The sequence below is a fragment of the Schistocerca serialis genome, chromosome 5 (genome assembly GCF_023864345.2).
Source record: "Schistocerca serialis cubense isolate TAMUIC-IGC-003099 chromosome 5, iqSchSeri2.2, whole genome shotgun sequence".
Lineage (NCBI taxonomy): Eukaryota > Metazoa > Arthropoda > Insecta > Orthoptera > Acrididae > Schistocerca > Schistocerca serialis.
In genome coordinates this window covers 511808445-511827029 of record NC_064642.1, presented here as the reverse complement: position 1 = coordinate 511827029, position 18585 = coordinate 511808445, and the positions used below count along the sequence as shown (strand labels likewise).

Sequence of the window (18585 nt, the reverse complement as noted above, 5' to 3'; positions counted from 1 at the left end):
ATGGATGAAGGGAGCTGAACTTAATGCATGTTTATCAGAATGTTCCAAAAAATAGTTAGCCATTTCTGTAGACAACGAAAACCCATAGCCATTCCGTCCGTCATTTCATAAAATTTACCGCCGTACAAGAAGTAGCTGGTGTTCATAACATGTAGTAAGAACTTTATCGTTTCAGGAGAAAAATGCTGGGAAGACGAGGTATCAGATCTCTCTTCCGACCTCCTAAGAAAATTACGCAGGTGCTACGTCCTGTTAAGGACGGTCTCGGCCCCCGGATTTCTGGAATTTACAGCATCGCATGTGAATGCGGAAACAATTACATGAGTGAGTCCATCCGCACCGTTTCGTTTAATAGGCTTTTCAGATGTGGCCAAAGAAAGAAAATATAACCACCGACCTGATTTCAAGAGCGACTTAAATTTCCATGATAAATGTTGAAAAGTGTCAACAAGCTACGCTGCTACGTACTCGGAGTTAGTGTCTGTCAACACTTAACGACAATCAGCGACTGATTTGCTGCAATATAGTACACATTTTACGCTTTTCTTCAGCAGCGTAGAAACCCAGACGGTTTCTTTTTCTTTCAGATACGGTGCGGGGTCCATCACCGTCCATGCGGGCTCCACATCAAGCACCAGCTCTGGTACTACGGTGGGAGTGAGCACCACCATCATCAACGACAGCTTTGACAATCTGGAATACACGGACGATATCGCCCTGCTCGGGGTAAGTTCTCCTGTTGCATTGCCCCTCTCCTTTTCTTGTGGTACATGATCCTCTCCGACGTTCTTTTCCTCGGAGACTTATTATTATTAGTATTGATAATAGTATTTTTTTATTATTAATATTATTATTCTGTTATGGATGTTCAGACCTCCACTTCGTAGGGTGCATCCACTGCACACAGAACTGCTACTTCCCATTCAACATTAATTTTATTGTAATGTAGACTAGTTTAAATAGAATATTCATTGTCCAGCCACCGTGACGTATGCATCAAAGAGTTTGACTGTTAATCGAAAGGTTTTATGTCCGTTTCTGACAAACGAATAAATTTCGCCATAATTGAAAGGCCAAGTCACCCAGTATAAGGAGTTCTATTTTATAAACCCAATCTTCGTGTAAGTCTCAAGCACTCTCAAATTAAATATACATCTAAGTGATGCTTCTCAAGTGTTGCAAGTAAATATGCAACGGGTATTGTATGAGTGTGAGCAACTTTTATGTATTATCAACGCCTCTCGTTTTTACAATTTATTTTTCGATAATTTCTCATCTGAGGAATGGGTGAGCGTGACGAAATCCATCATGTGGAGCACACTAGAAAAATAGTCAATCTTACTGAAAGCCTAATATTGTATTTTACTTGCATCTGAACTAGGTGAAGTGCAGGTTTAACTCAAAACAAACTATCAACGAAGCCTGCCATATTAAGCTAGTGACACTATGGTGCCAAGGCCCTCCAAAGTTGTATTTCTCATAACCAACTACTAAATAACACCAACATCTAATCAAAGTTATGTCAGAACACCACACTGATACACACAGAGAACTGGCAAAGCATTAGTTTAGGAAGGAAGGAAGAAGGATTACTGAAAAATTTATAGCGATGTACAACTTAAACTTATGTTACACAACGAGAACTTCCGCTATGTTACTACACATGACGACCAAAGACGTTCATTGAAGAAGACAGAGATAAAACTTCTGCAATAACAAAGCGGCAAAAGAACAAAGTCAATATCTCCCAAATAAAATCTTTGAAATCGAAACATAATTGTTTACCAAAATATGTGCAGGTTGTATGCAAGGAAAATTTCAAGTCTATGATGACAAAAGAAAATTCAAACCCTACATCAAAGTAAAATGATATTATTGTCGATATAATTTGTTAAAAAAATCACGCAGACAGCTTATTGACACTACTCAAATAATTTGTATGTTGATATATGAGCTTGATTAGATATGATTGAATTCATTAATATACATGAAAGTTTGTTCTGTGACAATACAAAACATATATTAACACTACCGCTGATCTAACTTACGGCTTAAAGTACACTTCTCAACAAGAGTTACCAGTCCTGTTCTTCCATAAAAACATTCCTCCATAGAAATTTTGAATTTTCTGCGTTGCTGACCCATTTTTGCAACAATTTTGACACGGAATGAACCTTGATACACTTGAGAAGCATCGTGGTAAAATTTGGGCTTGTAAAATAGTAATTAAGTTCATGCTCCATTGTAGCGTACACCAAGCGTGATGCACAGATTAAAATGTGAATGCGGCCATCTGTTGGCGATGAAAAGCAACAGGAGCATAAAGCAGTAGTTGATTTTATTTCATATTTTTAAGTTTAGTGGAACAGTAATTGAAGAAAAAATCATATTCTAGATATCTTGGAGTGGTGAATGAAAACAGCTTAATATTTTAGATATGGAAATAAAGCGTTTACTTAAATTTCTCATAAATAATTCAGATCATTCGGATACTTTTGAACACGGTGCAAAAATTCAGAGTCTGAATACTTTTCAGCACAGGCAGGATTTGTGGACCGTGGTTGTGTTGTGATTGGCTGTTACATTTTAATTGAGTCTAACGCTATGGGATATGACTGGAGCAGTGGGGAGATTAGGAGAACGAATGGGTTTGTGGAGGTGGGCAGGGGAAGGGAGAGACAGGGTAGGGGAAAAGTAGGGATGGTTGTTTCGGCATGACGATCACATCATTTATAAAGCTGAAGCCATTAGCAATAAGGGTGATGATGTTACTGATAAGGGCAGGGCTTTCGACTTCTTGAGTTGAGGTTTACAAGGGGGGATGTGATGTGCACGTGATCACCCTAATCAATTTCAGAAGGCGTTTGAAGGTCAGAGTTTCCTGTATAATATCTTGATATACTACTTCTATACTGACAGCAGTTGACAAACAAAGCTTGTTATCAATCTGTGTTTTTCGATGCATTCGACACCATCAGAATAATGATTAACACAGTAAATGAAAAATGTTCCCTAACATGGTAGTATTCTCAGCAGCACTAGAGGAGGATTTAAAATACTTCATCTGTGCAAAAGAAAAAGAAATACATGTAAATGAAGTATTTGTATATCGTCTTAGGTTTGTAGATATGGTTCTCGGGAGAATCTTTGGACGTCATTATTAAGTCCCACGATATTTCATTAGTGCAGCTGATCAAACGTCTTCTGTGACGAACACCACGCTGACTTTTGACTGGAGCCTTCTGTTTTTGCCAATCAATGTAAGAAATGCACATGCATTAAGGCGCCAAATTCTTTGGCCAGCAGGAAGGATCACTATAACACCCGTCGGACGATGACCCAAGAACCACGATGTATCCAAAAAAGCTCTTGTTCATTCTGTGAATTGCAAAAGTGATCTCTATCGGAAGATGTATGTAGAATTACGCATTCTCGCTGGCGTGTGACCATCGTCGACGCTGTTATATGAATAGTTTACTAGTCAGCGAATCGTCATCCCTTGGTTGATCAACAGTTTCCCCCATGTAGACTCTGTGACTTTAGTACTGCTAGCGCTGCATCCCACACAGCACTAACTCAGAAACTCGTATTTCTCTTTACAAGATTTCACACGTATCTCGACCAGTTCTTTACACAGTCTTACTACAAATACGTCGCTAAGAGAATTTTAGTGCTTTGATGATTCGTTTCATGACTATACTCAAACAGTAGTCTGCCACCACAGATTTCTCTAGTTAGGTCAAGACGTGTGCGCTGTTAACATTCACTTATCTGTCTTTCTCTGTGTGGTAAGTTCGTCTGATGTGTGTCGTCTCCCAGCTACAAGGCCTTTTCAAGCAAAAATGGTCCTTAACTGAGCCTATAATTAGCACTCACTTTTGAAAGTGGATGGAAGGCGCATTTAACTTTATGTTTCGGCAGTAATCCTCCATTTTTCGAAGACGAAATGCTGACATATGGCAAGACAATCAGTCCTCTCTGTTCTTCACTTTCTTCTAGCTCCTCACATTACCTCACATACACACGGTGTACGACATCTTCAGCGGGTATTGGTCATTGAATAAAAAGTAGGTTGATTTGAGCACATGCTTAAACAAATATTTCCAGTTTTTAGCCAATGTGTAAGGACGATTCCTGTAATTGAACTCGATTAAAAGTAAGACCACATAGAAACTCGTGAATATCTCTGATGGTGTGAGTCGTAAGTTTTTGAAACTATCAAAGAAGTCTTCTGAGTTATTTGTGTACTGCTCACATTTTTCTATTACCGGCCTCGGCTATGACGGCAGATATCTTGCTTGTCAAGTTGTATGTTGGCACCACAATATTGCTCACAGTTGCGCGTACTTGCACGCTACCTTATGAATTTTAATCAGTCCTTATGACTGGGAGGTACAGTTGCCTGCGCACGTAGTTTCGTGGCCATCATGTCAGAGATAGAGCTCTATACACTTTCGGTGTATTTTGGCTTTTCAGACCTTAGTACGCGATATGTAGAATCGTTCAACAATTGGTACCTCTTGCTTAATAACATTCTTCTGAAAAGGTGACGTTTGCGTCGCCTACACTCGCCGGTAACATCATAACTTCAGAGTATTCTCGTAAAGTCGAAGCGCTAATCTCTCTGCAGCAGAAATAGTGTTCCCTAGCGTTACTGCCCGCGTTAGAGGGCAACAACTCTACAGCCAGATGTCCCCGGCTGCATCCATGAGATATTTCAAGGTTCCCTGCGCATGCCCAGAGTTCCTCGATCCATTTTTCGACAGGTGGCATAGCGGTACTTTCCACTACCGGTCAAGAATTGCTGGATACTGATCAACGAATCTGGCGCCTTCAGGCTTGCGCATTGCAAACACAGACTGACATGAACAGGAGGCTGCATTCATAACCTAGCAGCGCGTTGTAGAGCCCGGAGACATCGACAAGTTACGCCAATTAAATGCTACGGAGATTTCACGACAAGGTTCGCCGTTTCTCCCAATGGCCTTTTCTAATATTTCTTCGTCGGGCGTTTGACTCTAGAGCACCACATTTCACCACCCAAACGGATTTCTCAACAGAGAAAGTTACGCTTGAGAGAAAACAATCACATATAGTAAAATAATAACGAAAACATAGGCACACTAGCTAAGCTGTTATAAACTTCACACCAACCAACAGACGTATTTGTTTTCCTTTGTGCTATACGTGTGGTGTACAGATTTTCTTCGCAACTTGACTTTTAGCTGGGATCTACTGCTTACTCAAAATGATAGTCGTATTCATCAAAATGTCATTCATTGCTTTACGGTCGTCCAACGCCATCCGTTCCAAAGATAAGTCCGTCGTTTCTGGGGGCCATGAAGTTTCATTTGCAGGAGTTACGGCCCTAAAATCAATGAACTCATCATTACACAGTGGACGGAACATCGAATGCTACACTGTCGAAGCTGAAGGTCTGAATTTCACTTAAAACTAATGACATTCAGAAAGTGTATCTTAATTGTCAATCACACTCCTGAGTGTGAGATACGATGCTGCCCACTGACTTTCTATGACCCACGTCAACTCTGACTCATGTAAAGAAATTCTCACAGATTATTGTCCTGTACGCAATGTGTGCCAAATATACCAACGTCGTCATGGCGTACCTCAAAACGAAAAGTTGTACGTTATAGATTTTAAAAGAATTAAGTTAATGACGGTAATTCCGTATTGAGGATACTCCTACAAAACTTCATTGTACACTTTATTTTTCGGCTAAAATGATACTTTCACCCTTTGATCATTTTGAGTTATTCAGCAGAGACAGAGAGAGACAGAGAATACAACCTGAATGTAGCTTCACGACTTAATAACCTTTTTACTTATTAAGGAGGCCAAATCAAATTTTGTGAACAAACAATAACTTGAATCCGGTATCATTATAAAATCGTCTCACAGGCACTACTGAAACCCGTTGAGGTTTTACTTCTATTTATAAATCTATGTAACAAATGTCCCAATACCCACACGCACCTATCGTTAAAGAAACTTCGAAAATAATAGAACGTAGAAGACAACAGTTGCTCCTGCGTTGGATTTAAAATAACTGTGAGCATTAGTAAATCTGCAGGCATATCGAAGCATGCACAAATCCAAAATAACGAGGCTGAAACGCATGTACTAACCAATGCAGCCTGAGTAGGGCCGACATCCCAGACGGTTGCTCACTTCAGTACAGGTTTTAAGACACGTTGTTTTTGTTGTCGTCTTCAGTCCAGAGACTGGTTTGATGCAGCTCTCCATGCTACTCTATACTGTTCAAGCTTCTTCAACACCGAGTGACTACTGCAACCTACATCCTTTTGAATCTCCTTAGTGTATTCATCTCTTGGTCTTCCTCTACGATTTTTACCCTCCACGTTTCCCTCCAATACTAACTTGGTGATCCCTTGATGCCTCAGAACGTATCCTACCAACCGACCCCTTCTTTTAGTCAGGTTGTACCACAAATTCCTCTTCTCCCCAATTCTTTTCAGTACCCATGTAATCCTCAGCATTTCGATACCTTCTCTTCTTGTCTAAACTATTTATCGTCTATGTTTGGCTTCCATATATGGCTACGCTTGTTCTAAGGCGTACATAGACAAAATATGTAATATTTACATGAGTGGTACACAGCACATGGGCCCAAAACCAAAAACGACACGGGAATTAACAGCACACAACTGAGACTTTTCGATCTACAAGTACTTAAGGGAAATAGAAATTTATGTAACTAAACAAGAGTAGACTATAACACACACGAGCCTTTCAACCTTAACGGAAAATAATAGTTACAGATATCTGAAACTTAATAAATAATGCAGGGAGTAGTAGTGCAGGTACATTTTTATAGATTTAAGTCAAGTGACAATAAAAACAGTTTTAAGAATATGTGAAACGTATAAAAACACAAGCACCAATAATGATAATAATACGGTGCTTCACCAACACATCTTGTAATAGAGCCAATGTTTAACCTCGGCAGCTGCACATAGTGGAGACGCTGATCCACGCGAAAGGCATTGTCCAAACAAAGGCCAGCGGACTATATCACGCCTCCTCGCGTCAGTAACACCAAACAAAACTCAGTAGCTAAACACATGGTTCTTCACGAATAGCAGCAGGAAGTTAACAGCATGAGACTTGCCAAATTCCTGTGTCAGTCCCAGGAGAATTTTGGGATGGTGTGCGTCTGCACGTCCACCAAGCAACGCAGTTCAGAGGCAGGGCCGGTAACACTCAATAGTATTGCTCGGCGCCGCGCAGACAGAGGGAAGCGGCGGCTCTCAAGTACGCATTCGCACGCTGTCCACGCTATGCATCCGCCATTGAAACCCCTCGAGCGGACGGCCAGAGCAAGAGAGCCCAGGCCACGATCCAGGAAGGATCCTGCCATTTACAGAACGCCAAACAAACCGCCCCAGTGTGACCTGCGCATGGGCTTACGTCGAAAAGCGCTGAAAAGGCCCACCTCATGGGATACCAGAGAAACAGCAGCTAAGCAAGGAAACCCGAATAGGTTCCGCGTCACAGCTACTGGTACGAGCACGTGCACGCTTCATCAAGTGCAGTATGGTTTAATGGTATATAATTAATACGAGAAAAGGATGTATTAACCGTACATGACGAAAAAAATCGCAACACCAATAAGAAGTTTTGCGACAGAAACGAAAGTTCGTAGGCGAGTTTCTGCATCTGAAGGAGGACGTCTATTCAAACTTCGCGCTGTTCATGTGAGAAGATGCAAATCAGATTTGCTTTAAATGCGTTGTGAGCGTTAGTTACCTTTGAGATTGGACGTGGTGAGTTGATGCCAGTCAGGAGTGCTCTTAAGGCGACAAAGACGGCATAAACAACACTTCACTCGGTTTGAATGAGATTTTGTAATAGGGCTACGAGAAATTGAATGTTCATTCTGCCATACTGCACAAAGGCTTGGCAGGAATGAGCCACTGCCCATGGTTGCTGGGAGCGGCAGTCATGAGAATTTGCGACTGTAAGGAGACCGGGCTCCGGACGACCAAGTGGCACTACTGAGACGGATGCAAATGTGTTCGGCGTGTGGCTCTGGTGCGTCTAAATGCACCTGCAGCAGAAATCTGAGCAGCAGTTGGCACCACAGTGACACAATGAACTGTTGCAAATCTGTTACTTCAAGTGTAATTCTCAGCCACACGCCCTGTAGCGTGCATTGCAAACCACCGCTACTTGCGGCTTCAGTGGTGTCAAGCGAGAGCTCACTGGAGGTCAGAGTGAAGGTCTGTTGTGTTTTCTTATGAAAGCTAGATCACTCTTGTTACTAGTGCTGGCCATCTTTTGGTTAGAGGGAGGCCAGTTGTGGACCTGCAACCAACCTGTCTGCGTGCTAGCCACACTTGGCCAACACCTGGGGTTGTATACTGGGGTGAGACTGCTTGTAGTTGTTATCCCATGGAATATGACTTCAAATTTGTATGTCAATCGCTGTGATTAGGTCTTTTGAGCTGCCATTTGTGAACAATGCTGCAGAGAGTGGTTTCCAAAAGGTAACGTTCGCACACATACCGTTGTTGTAGTTCAACATGCTCTACAGAGTGTCGAGATGTTGCCTTGGCCCGGTCTTTCATCAACTCTGTCTCAAATCGAACACATATGGGACATCACAGGACGACTTGGCTCTGAGCATTATGGGACTCAACTGCTGTGGTCATAAGTCCCCTAGAACTTAGAACTACTTAAACCTAACTAACCTAAGGACATCACACACATCCATGCCCAAGGCAGGATTCGAACCTGCGACCGTAGCGGTCGCGCGGTTCCAGACTGTAGCGCCTACAACCGCTCGGCCACTCCGGCCTTCCACAACTTGGCCAGCATCGTCCACAATCACGATTACCCGTCACTATATTGACCGATAAAGTGTAACAGACGTGGAACTCTATCCCATAAATTGACTTCCACGAAGTGTACAGCACAGTGCATGCATGTTTACATGCCTGCATTCGACGATCTGGCGATTACAGCGTTTATTAACGTATCAGAACCTTGCATTTGCCGTGGCATATCTCACGCTTACATTAATTTGTGGTCTTGTAATGTTAATCTCTTATATACGTTGCCTTGACAAATGTATTCCCGAAATTTCATTACTCTACATTAATTATTTTTTATGCTGCTTTTTTCCATCACATTAGTTTGGTATTGGTTGCTTAGTTTTTGGCTAGCCCAAGGACATTAGGAGGCAGCCAGAATATGAGGATAAACATAGTGGCAGCACAGTAAAACACAAGTCTTCGATACTGGATAATTACTGCATGATGTAAAGCGATTGCTGCGTCACACAAATTAGTTGGAGTAGACCTACAAGACTAGTGGCAGTTACTAATGTACGGTAGAGTCCTCCGTCGGCTGTCAGCTTACAGTGTTGTCTTATTTCTTGCAGCTATCGCAGTCGCTGTCTTTCTCGTCGACCATAGCGGCCGTCTCCCTTCCGTCATCCGGTCAGCAGACATCCGCCGGCGCCACTGGCACTGTGGTTGGCTGGGGATCCACCTCCAAGGTGAGACCACTGATGTCACCAGTTTAAAGTAGGAATGAGGGTCAGAACACCCAGCCATGACGATGAGTGAAGCGAGAGAATGAAATCTGGTACTGACATACAACGGTGGTACATACTCACTGTTTCAGTCATCCGCTGTCAGCAGCCTGCGCAAGGTCAACGTCGCCGTGTGGTCGGACTCGGACTGCCAGTCGACGTACTCGGACTACATCTACCTCTTTATGCCGGCCATGAACATCTGCGCAGGAGACTCAGGCAAAGGGTCATGCGATGTGAGTTGCGATCTTTTCTTACCTACAATATTGTACTCCCCCGGCTCGTGCCTTCCATCTGCCTGGCTGTACGAAACTCCTTACCCGTTCACGACAATATTACTGTTCCCATTTTACCACTCAGCTATAGTCGTTCTCTAAGTAGTAACTTACAGAACATATTTCACTAGAAATATGTGTAACGTCCCATACGTAGACCAACGGTCAGAGGGTGCACCACCAAGGTGATTTCTAACATCTGTCACTTGAATTATGAGAACTAGTCAATTAATTATCAACAGAATCATTGTGATAAACTTGACTCGTTTTTTTATACTAGTTTTAGACACACAAAATTCCATTTCTTCTGTCAGTAAACAACTGCTTAATAGCATTTTACGCGCTCTACGAGGTTACGCACACACCATGCACCGGAGAGTGATTAGAATTTTATAAATAAGGGCGTGCCAGTCCAGGACGACCGCTGCCACTGCTGACCAGGTCATGATGACAGTCTTTTGGGATATTTGTGGTGTCACTCCCGTGGATGTGTTGCCAAATTCGGAGAAAAGTGATGCTGGCCCACAGTGCCACATACCACCCCTAAGCTCCTGCGTTGGTGACGCAGTAATAGTAATAACCTACGTTGATGACACGACTATGGAGATAACTTATGCATTTTGTAAGTGGATATATGAGTAGCAGTACAACGTCAAACCACTGAAATGAGACACCAGCATTTGGGAATTGTGAGAGACGGTCAATAAATAAGTCCAAACATTTTTACACACACACACACACACACACACACACACACACACACATATATATATATATATATATATATATATATATATATATATATATATATATACTCCTGGAAATTGAAATAAGAACACCGTGAATTCATTGTCCCAGGAAGGGGAAACTTTATTGACACATTACTGGGGTCAGATACATCACATGATCACACTGACAGAACCACAGGCACATAGACACAGGCAACAGAGCATGCACAATGTCGGCACTAGTACAGTGTATATCCACCTTTCGCAACAATGCAGGCTGCTATTCTCCCATGGAGACGATCGTAGAGATGCTGGATGTAGTCCTGTGGAACGGCTTGCCATGCCATTTCCACCTGGCGCCTCAGTTGGACCAGCGTTCGTGCTGGACGTGCAGACCGCGTGAGACGACGCTTCATCCAGTCCCAAACATGCTCAATGGGGGGCAGATCCGGAGATCTTGCTGGCCAGGGTAGTTGACTTACACCTTCTAGAGCACGTTGGGTGGCACAGGATACATGCGGACGTGCATTGTCCTGTTTGAACAGCAAGTTCCCTTGCCGGTCTAGGAATGGTAGAACGATGGGTTCGATGACGGTTTGGATGTACCGTGCACTATTCAGTGTCCCCTCGACGATCACCAGTGGTGTACGGCCAGTGTAGGAGATCGCTCCTCACACCATGATGCCGGGTGTTGGCCCTGTGTGCCTCGGTCGTATGCAGTCCTGATTGTGGCGCTCACCTGCACGGCGCCAAACACGCATACGACCATCATTGGCACCAAGGCAGAAGCGACTCTCATCGCTGAAGACGACACGTCTCCATTCGTCCCTCCATTCACGCCTATCGCGACACCACTGGAGGCGGGCTGCACGATGTTGGGGCGTGAGCGGAAGACGGCCTAACGGTGTGCGGGACCGTAGCCCAGCTTCATGGTGACGGTTGCGAATGGTCCTCGCCGATACCCCAGGAGCAACAGTGTCCCTAATTTGCTGGGAAGTGGCGGTGCGGTCCCCTACGGCACTGCGTAGGATCCTACGGTCTTGGCGTGCATCCGTGCGTCGCTGCGGTCCGGTCCCAGGTCGAGGGGCACGTGCACCTTCCGCCGACCACTGGCGACAACATCGATGTACTGTGGAGAGCTCACGCCCCACGTGTTGAGCAATTCGGCGGTACGTCCACCCGGCCTCCCGCATGCCCACTATACGCCCTCGCTCAAAGTCCGTCAACTGCACATACGGTTCACGTCCACGCTGTCGCGGCATGCTACCAGTGTTAAAGACTGCGATGGAGCTCCGTATGCCACGGCAAACTGGCTGACACTGACGGCGGCGGTGCACAAATGCTGCGCAGCTAGCGCCATTCGACGGCCAATACCGCGGTTCCTGGTGTGTCCGCTGTGCCGTGCGTGTGATCATTGCTTGTACAGCCCTCTCGCAGTGTCCGGAGCAAGTATGGTGGGTCTGACACACCGGTGTCAATGTGTTCTTTTTTCCATTTCCAGGAGTGTATATATAGGGACATATATAGGGACAATCCCGTAGGACATATTCTGGTGTGCCTGTTTCACCACACGTACGTGCTCGGATACGAAAAACTAGCGCGTGTAGATTAGACTTTAAAGAGATATGTCGTTCTATGAAGCTCGACTCATCAACTAAAGGCAATTCGAAATTCTTCCACAAGATTACATATAAAAAGGGTCCGACTGACGCGGTGCTTCTATAATTGCGTAACGTATGTTACCTAACTTCGTTGCAACACTTCTTTCGTTATAAGAAATCGATGTTTTCTTTGCCTAATCATTCAGACCTCTCAACTAAATTGTTGCTCACTGTCTGTTCTTTGTCGAACCAAACCTTGATAAAATTACGGACTAAACCATAGTGAAAATATATTTATATTTTTGCGGATAAATGCACTTGTCTATGTACGACTGCGATCATTTCTTTATGCACTTGTACTTCCTAAATAAACACAACATCCCTTAGACATTCTCATAATGGAAATGTTTCTCGGCAGAATGCTCCAAGAACCACTGGTCACAAAGTTAATGCAAAGGAAAGCGGAATATGAGAGGGAATTAGACTGACTGAAGTTCATGTTGATAAAAATGTGCATTTATTATAATCAAATTCCGCCACCACGTCCACACACAGTGAACACACCGTGAACAAGTATTGATTTTACATGATCCCTTACACAACAACGAAAAACATTTGTACACTTCATTATTCTGATCAACAGCATAGTCCTGTTGTGAGGAATCAGGATGTCAGCCACCGCGCAACCTCGCTCGAGGAAAGTTTTTTTTGAGAAGAACTGGCCTATTTAGAATTATTGAGGCAAACACGCTTCAGATTTTTCTAAAGTGCTGCCGAAAATTCAGTCTACCACGTGGACCTCTCCATTCCCAAAGCTTACATATATTAACGACGCTGAAGACGTTAGAGTCTTTTTATTTTTCGCAGGGGTAGAGGAATATTGTGGTTGTGCTACGGCTGATACGAAATAATAAGAATCTGGGGTGTGAAACGAGACAACGAGGTACGTGTAAGTTGATGAGCTGGTAAACCAGGCCGGCCGGAGTGTCCGAGCGGTTCTAGGCGCTTCAGTCTGGAACCGCGCAACCGTTACGGTCGCAGGTTCGAATCCTGCCTCGGGCATGGATGTGTGTGATGTTCTTAGGTTAGTTAGGTTTAAGTAGTTCTAAGTTCTAGGGGACTGATGACCTCAGAAGTTAAGTCCCATAGTGCTCAGAGCCATTTGGTAAACCAGATGCAGCTAGTGGTTTTCGATACTTATCTGACCACGCCTGATTAAATGGTTTCCTTGGATCAACTTTTGGCTCGGAGACTTCAAAGTACAGCGTTAGATTCGTTGATAGCGTTCTAAGAGCATTCGCGAGTTACATGATATCTGAACCTTAAGAATTTCTTCCTTCTTTTTCAGGGTGACGACGGTGGCCCCCTACTGGTGAACGGCCAACAGGTGGGAATCTCCTCGTGGAATGGGTTCGATTGTGCCACTTCGCAGTATCCAGGTGTCTTTGTTGAAGTTTCCTACTACGTCGACTGGATCAATCAGAATACACGATGACGTCGGTAGATGTGAATTTTAGCATTCTGTGAAATACTAAATGTACAAAAAATAAATACTCCTTTCTCTTGGTGTTTACTTTAATAAATGACTGAAAAAAGCATTAAGAATTTAGGTTCAATTTGTTTCTTAATCACTAACCGATTCGTCGGTGACATAACCGCGAAATGAATGACTGCATTTGCTTATGGGAAAAGAGAATCTTCGGAACTTAATTACAAACGAACGTTGAGAATACACTTTTCATATATTCTAGAAGAACGGAAAATTCGGTATTCTTCGTTTTCCAGAACTGCAAAAAAAAAAAAAAAAAAAAAAAAAAAAAAAAAAAAAAAAAAAAAAAAAAGGCTCCGAGCACTATGGGACTTAACTTCTGAGGTCATCAGTCCCCTAGAACTCAGAACTACTTAAACCTAACTAACCTAAGGACATCACACACATCCATGTCCGAGGGAGGATTAGAACCTGTGACAGTAGCGGTCGCGCGGTTCCAGACTGTAGCGCCTAGAACCGCTCGGCCACTCCGGCCGGCCCTGAACTGCAGTCACTAAATATTATTATTAACATGGCGGCAAGAGATGTCAGTTTTTATGAATAACAATTAAGTGGAACAGCTTGAGATACGCTTTTTCTTAAAGGTGTTGGTGGCTAGAAGTTTTCCATTCCTCTAGCACTGAAGCGAGAACGTGCGATACAAGAAGATATGGAATATCGATAAAACTATCTTCGGTAACATTTACAATGACATAGTATTCTGTATTTATAGCAGTTATAATGGATATAGTCCTTTATTTCTGAACATAAATTTCTTGACATGCTATTAGGATTTTCAGCTAGTGTGTGAACTTCTGACTAAGCTTTCCGCTCTCTCGTTGGCGGTCTAGCGAGAATTCAGATGTTTTAGTTATGGAAGTCTCTGCATCACCATTCTGTTCGTTCAGACATCGTGAAGATCGCTTGCCCTGTTACAGTGCCTTTGTGTTACATATAAGCAGATGCCCACTAGAGGAAACTGTTAGGAGAATGTCGTAACAGTAATCAAACTGAATACAGATTTGTAGGCGAAAGGCCCAGAAACCGAAGGAGTATTTGTTTCTTAACCTGTACGCATATAAAAATCAGAGGCTTCTGCACTGACTAGTAGAGTAGAAAACTAGGAGTCACTGGAAGCAACTGCAAATAATAATTTAGAATAACTGTTTCATAACTGTTTCCGTGATTTTTTCTTATGGTACCTCCCTATTCGATAAAAGCAAGGTTACTTTTTTTTAATGAAATCATTTCCGCTTTTGGCTGTTACAACATTATTCATTCGACTGCAATTTCGACATGTTGTCATTTCCAAGCATTCTGAAAACAGGCAGAAGTCAAATATCATAAACCTAATTCTGAATTTGAAAAACTCTGAAAGTGAAAATTTTAAAGTTACTTACGTGGGATGTTGTAACCCACTCAATAATACAAAATGGTGCAATGCTGTGTAAGAGCTTTGGATGACGTGTTCTAAATATAACAGTTGTTCCGTATACCATATAGAGCTCGTGAAAGAATTATGTAAACGCTGGAATTCAAATTTTGTGTAGTCGGCTTGGTAACTGGATCACAAATGCGGCAATGGTGTACACATATAGAGAGTATGACCTACGATGTCCAAAGATGGTAATATATAGAGTTGATGTCATGTAATTTGTGAAATGTATGCGTAGAAAAGAGAAAAGTGACGGACATATATAAGAAATAAAAACGTAATCAACGAATAATATTGAGAATATAGATTAAAAGTAGACAAAAAGATGGAGTGGCTATTACGTCAAAATAAAACAGTATCTCAAAATGCAAATATTGTAGAGGGACCTAATATCTCAGATACAGATCAAAGTATTCATCCACATACGTAAAACAAGCATAGGGAAGGCTACTCTATTTAACAACACTACTTACAAAATTAATACAAAAAGAGCTGTTGAACAAGTAACAACCATTGATATACTTTTGGTATAAATTTTGACAACAGTTTTCATTCGATGAAAAAAACCAATTCCTGCCATTACCCTATTACACGTCTTGGAGAGAAAGAAATTATTGAGTCAGTGTAATCTACATCTACATCTACATACACACTCCGCAATCCACTATACGGTGCATGGCTGGGGGTACCTCGGATCACAACTAGCATCTTCTCTCCCAGTTCCACTCCCAAACAGAACGAGGGGAAAATGACTGCCTATATGCATCTGTAAGAGACCTAATGTCTCTTATCTTATCTTTGTGGTCTTTCCGCGAAATGTAAGTTGGCGGCAGTAAAGCAGTAAAGCTGTACTGCAGTCAGCCTCAAACGCTGGTTCTCTAAATTTCCTTAGTAGCGATTCACGAGAAGAAAGCCCCCTTTCCTCAATAGACTCCCACCCGAGTTCCTGAAGCATTTCCGTAACACTCGCGTGATAATCAAACCTACCAGTAACAAATCTAGCAGCCCGCTTCTGAATTGCTTCTATGTTCTCCCTCAATCCCACCTGATAGGGATCCCAAACGCTCGAACAGTACTCAAGAATAGGTCGTATTAGTGTTTTATAAGCGGTCTCCTTTACAGATGAACCACATCTTCCCAAAATTCTACCAATGAACCGAAGACGACTATCCGCCTTCCCCAGAACTGCCATTACATGCTTGTCCCACTTCATATCGCTCTGCAATGTTACGCCCAAATATTTAATCGACGTGACTGTTTCAAGTGCTACACTACTAATGGAGAATTCAAACATTATAGGATGCTTTTTCTTATTCATCTGCATTAATTTACATTTATCTTTATTTAGAGTTAGCTGCCATTCTTTACACCAATCACAAGTCCTGTCCAAGTCATCTTGTATCCTCCTACAGTCACTCAACGATGACACCTTCCCGTACACCACAGCATCATCAGCAAACAGCCGCGCATTGCTATGCACCCTATCCAAAAGATCATTTATGTAGATAGAAAACAACAATCTGCTAGTTTCCATTCGATACGGGCCTGCCGAGCAACATTTTGTAGTAGCTCATCTTAAAGTATCGGAAAACTACATAAAATACCATAGAGTAGACAGGTGTTTGCAATGAACACATGTTTCATGGCCTGTAACGAAGTCCGACAAAAACTTGCCATGAACAGCCCCGTAACGTCCTAGCAATTCCGCACAGCTGATCCTTGGTTGCTCTTTATGGTCTTGTGTTAGGCAATGAGGAGGCCAGAGAGCATACAGCTTTGAATACCCCAACTGGTGGACGAGTGTATAAGCACCACCAACAGATATTCACAGTTGTGGTGGTGGTGGTGGTTAGTGTTTAACGTCCCGTCGACAACGAGGTCATTAGAGACGGAGCGCAAGCTCGGGTTAGGGAAGGATTGGGAAGGAAATCGGCCGTGCCCTTTCAAAGGAACCATCCCGGCATTTGCCTGAAATGATTTAGGGAAATCACGGAAAACCTAAATCAGGATGGCCGGAGACGGGATTGAACCGTCGTCCTCCCGAATGCGAGTCCAGTGTGCTAACCACTGCGCTATTCACAGTTGTGCAGTGAGGTGTTTGACTGAAAAGGAGAGTGTCCGCACGTTCGAACATTTCAGGAGTCACAGAAGTGTGCAGAGTGATGGCACTCGGGAGATAGGACACGTTCCCACGACCTTGTTGTGATGATGGCTGACACCTCGCCCAACGACTCACCTTGCTTTTATTCACAACCACGTCTCCGTAGACATACTGGTTCAATGGTTCAAATGGCTCTGAGCACTATGGGACTTAACATCTGAAGTCATCAGTCCCCTAGAACTTAGAACTACTTAAATCTAACTAACCTAAGGACATCACACACATCCATGCCCGGGGTAGGATTCGAACCTGCGACCGTAGCGGTCGCGCGGTTCCAGACTGAAGCCGCTAGAACCGCTGGGCCACCACGGCCGGCAGACATACTGGAAGCGCCTCTGAATGTCTGTATTGCTCTGGTTTGCCTCCGAAAGAAACTCAACGACCGCTCTGCTTGGAATGTAACACCGTTACAGACGCCATTTAAAGGCTACCAATAGCGCTGCAACCTGTCTAAATTTCATAGAACCTTTGGAGGATGAAGCAGGATAATTGCTGCTGATATTGGAAGCAAGACTAAAGAAAAATCAAGACACGCTCATAGGATTTGTCGACCTGGAAAAAGCGTTCGACAATGTAAAAATGGTGCCAGATTTTCGAAGTTTTGAGAAAAATAGAAGTAAGCTATAGGGAAAGGCGGGTAATATACAATATGTACAAGAACCAAGAGGGAATGCCGGCCGAAGTGGCCGTGCGGTTCTAGGCTCTGCAGTCTGGAACCGCGGGACCACTGTGGTCGCAAGTTCGAATCCTGCCTCGGGCATGGATGTGTGTGATGTCCTTAGGTTAGTTAGGTTTAACTAGTTCTAAGTTCTAGGGGACTGCTGACGTCAGAAGTTGAGTCCCGTAGTGCTCAGAGCCATTTGAACCATTTTTGAACCAAGAGGGAATAATAAGAGTGGACGACCAAGAACGAAACTCTCGGATTAAAAAAGGTGTAAGACAGGGATGTAGTCTTTCGCCCCCTGCCTGCCGGTGTGGCCGAGCGGTTCTAGGCGCTTCAGTCTGGAACCGCGAGACCGCTACCGTCGCAGGCTCGAATCCAGTTTAAGTTCTAGGGGACTGATGACCTCAGATGTTAAGTCCCATAGTGGTCAGAGCCATTTGAACCTTTCGCCCCTTACTGTTCAGTCTGTATATCAGAAAAGAAATGATGGAAATAAAAGCAAGGTTTAGGACTGTAATTAAAATTTAAGGTGAAAGGATATCAATGATACGATTCTCTGATGACATTTCTATCTGAGTGAAAGTGAAGAAGTATTACATGATCTGTTGAATGG

At 43.2% G+C, this 18585-nt stretch overlaps 1 protein-coding gene across 1 annotated transcript in view; it reads left to right on the top strand.

Annotated features, from left to right (window-relative positions):
• Nucleotides 1-13679, top strand: part of LOC126482040 (transmembrane protease serine 11D-like) — a 167624-nt gene extending 153945 nt beyond the window's left edge. Inside the window, exons 8-11 of the mRNA XM_050106013.1 lie at nt 588-726; nt 9428-9544; nt 9673-9816; nt 13533-13679. Of these exons, the coding sequence (XP_049961970.1) occupies nt 588-726; nt 9428-9544; nt 9673-9816; nt 13533-13679 (547 nt within the window). The remainder of the gene's footprint in view (nt 1-587; nt 727-9427; nt 9545-9672; nt 9817-13532) is intronic.
• The last annotated feature ends 4906 nt before the right edge of the window (nt 13680-18585 follow it).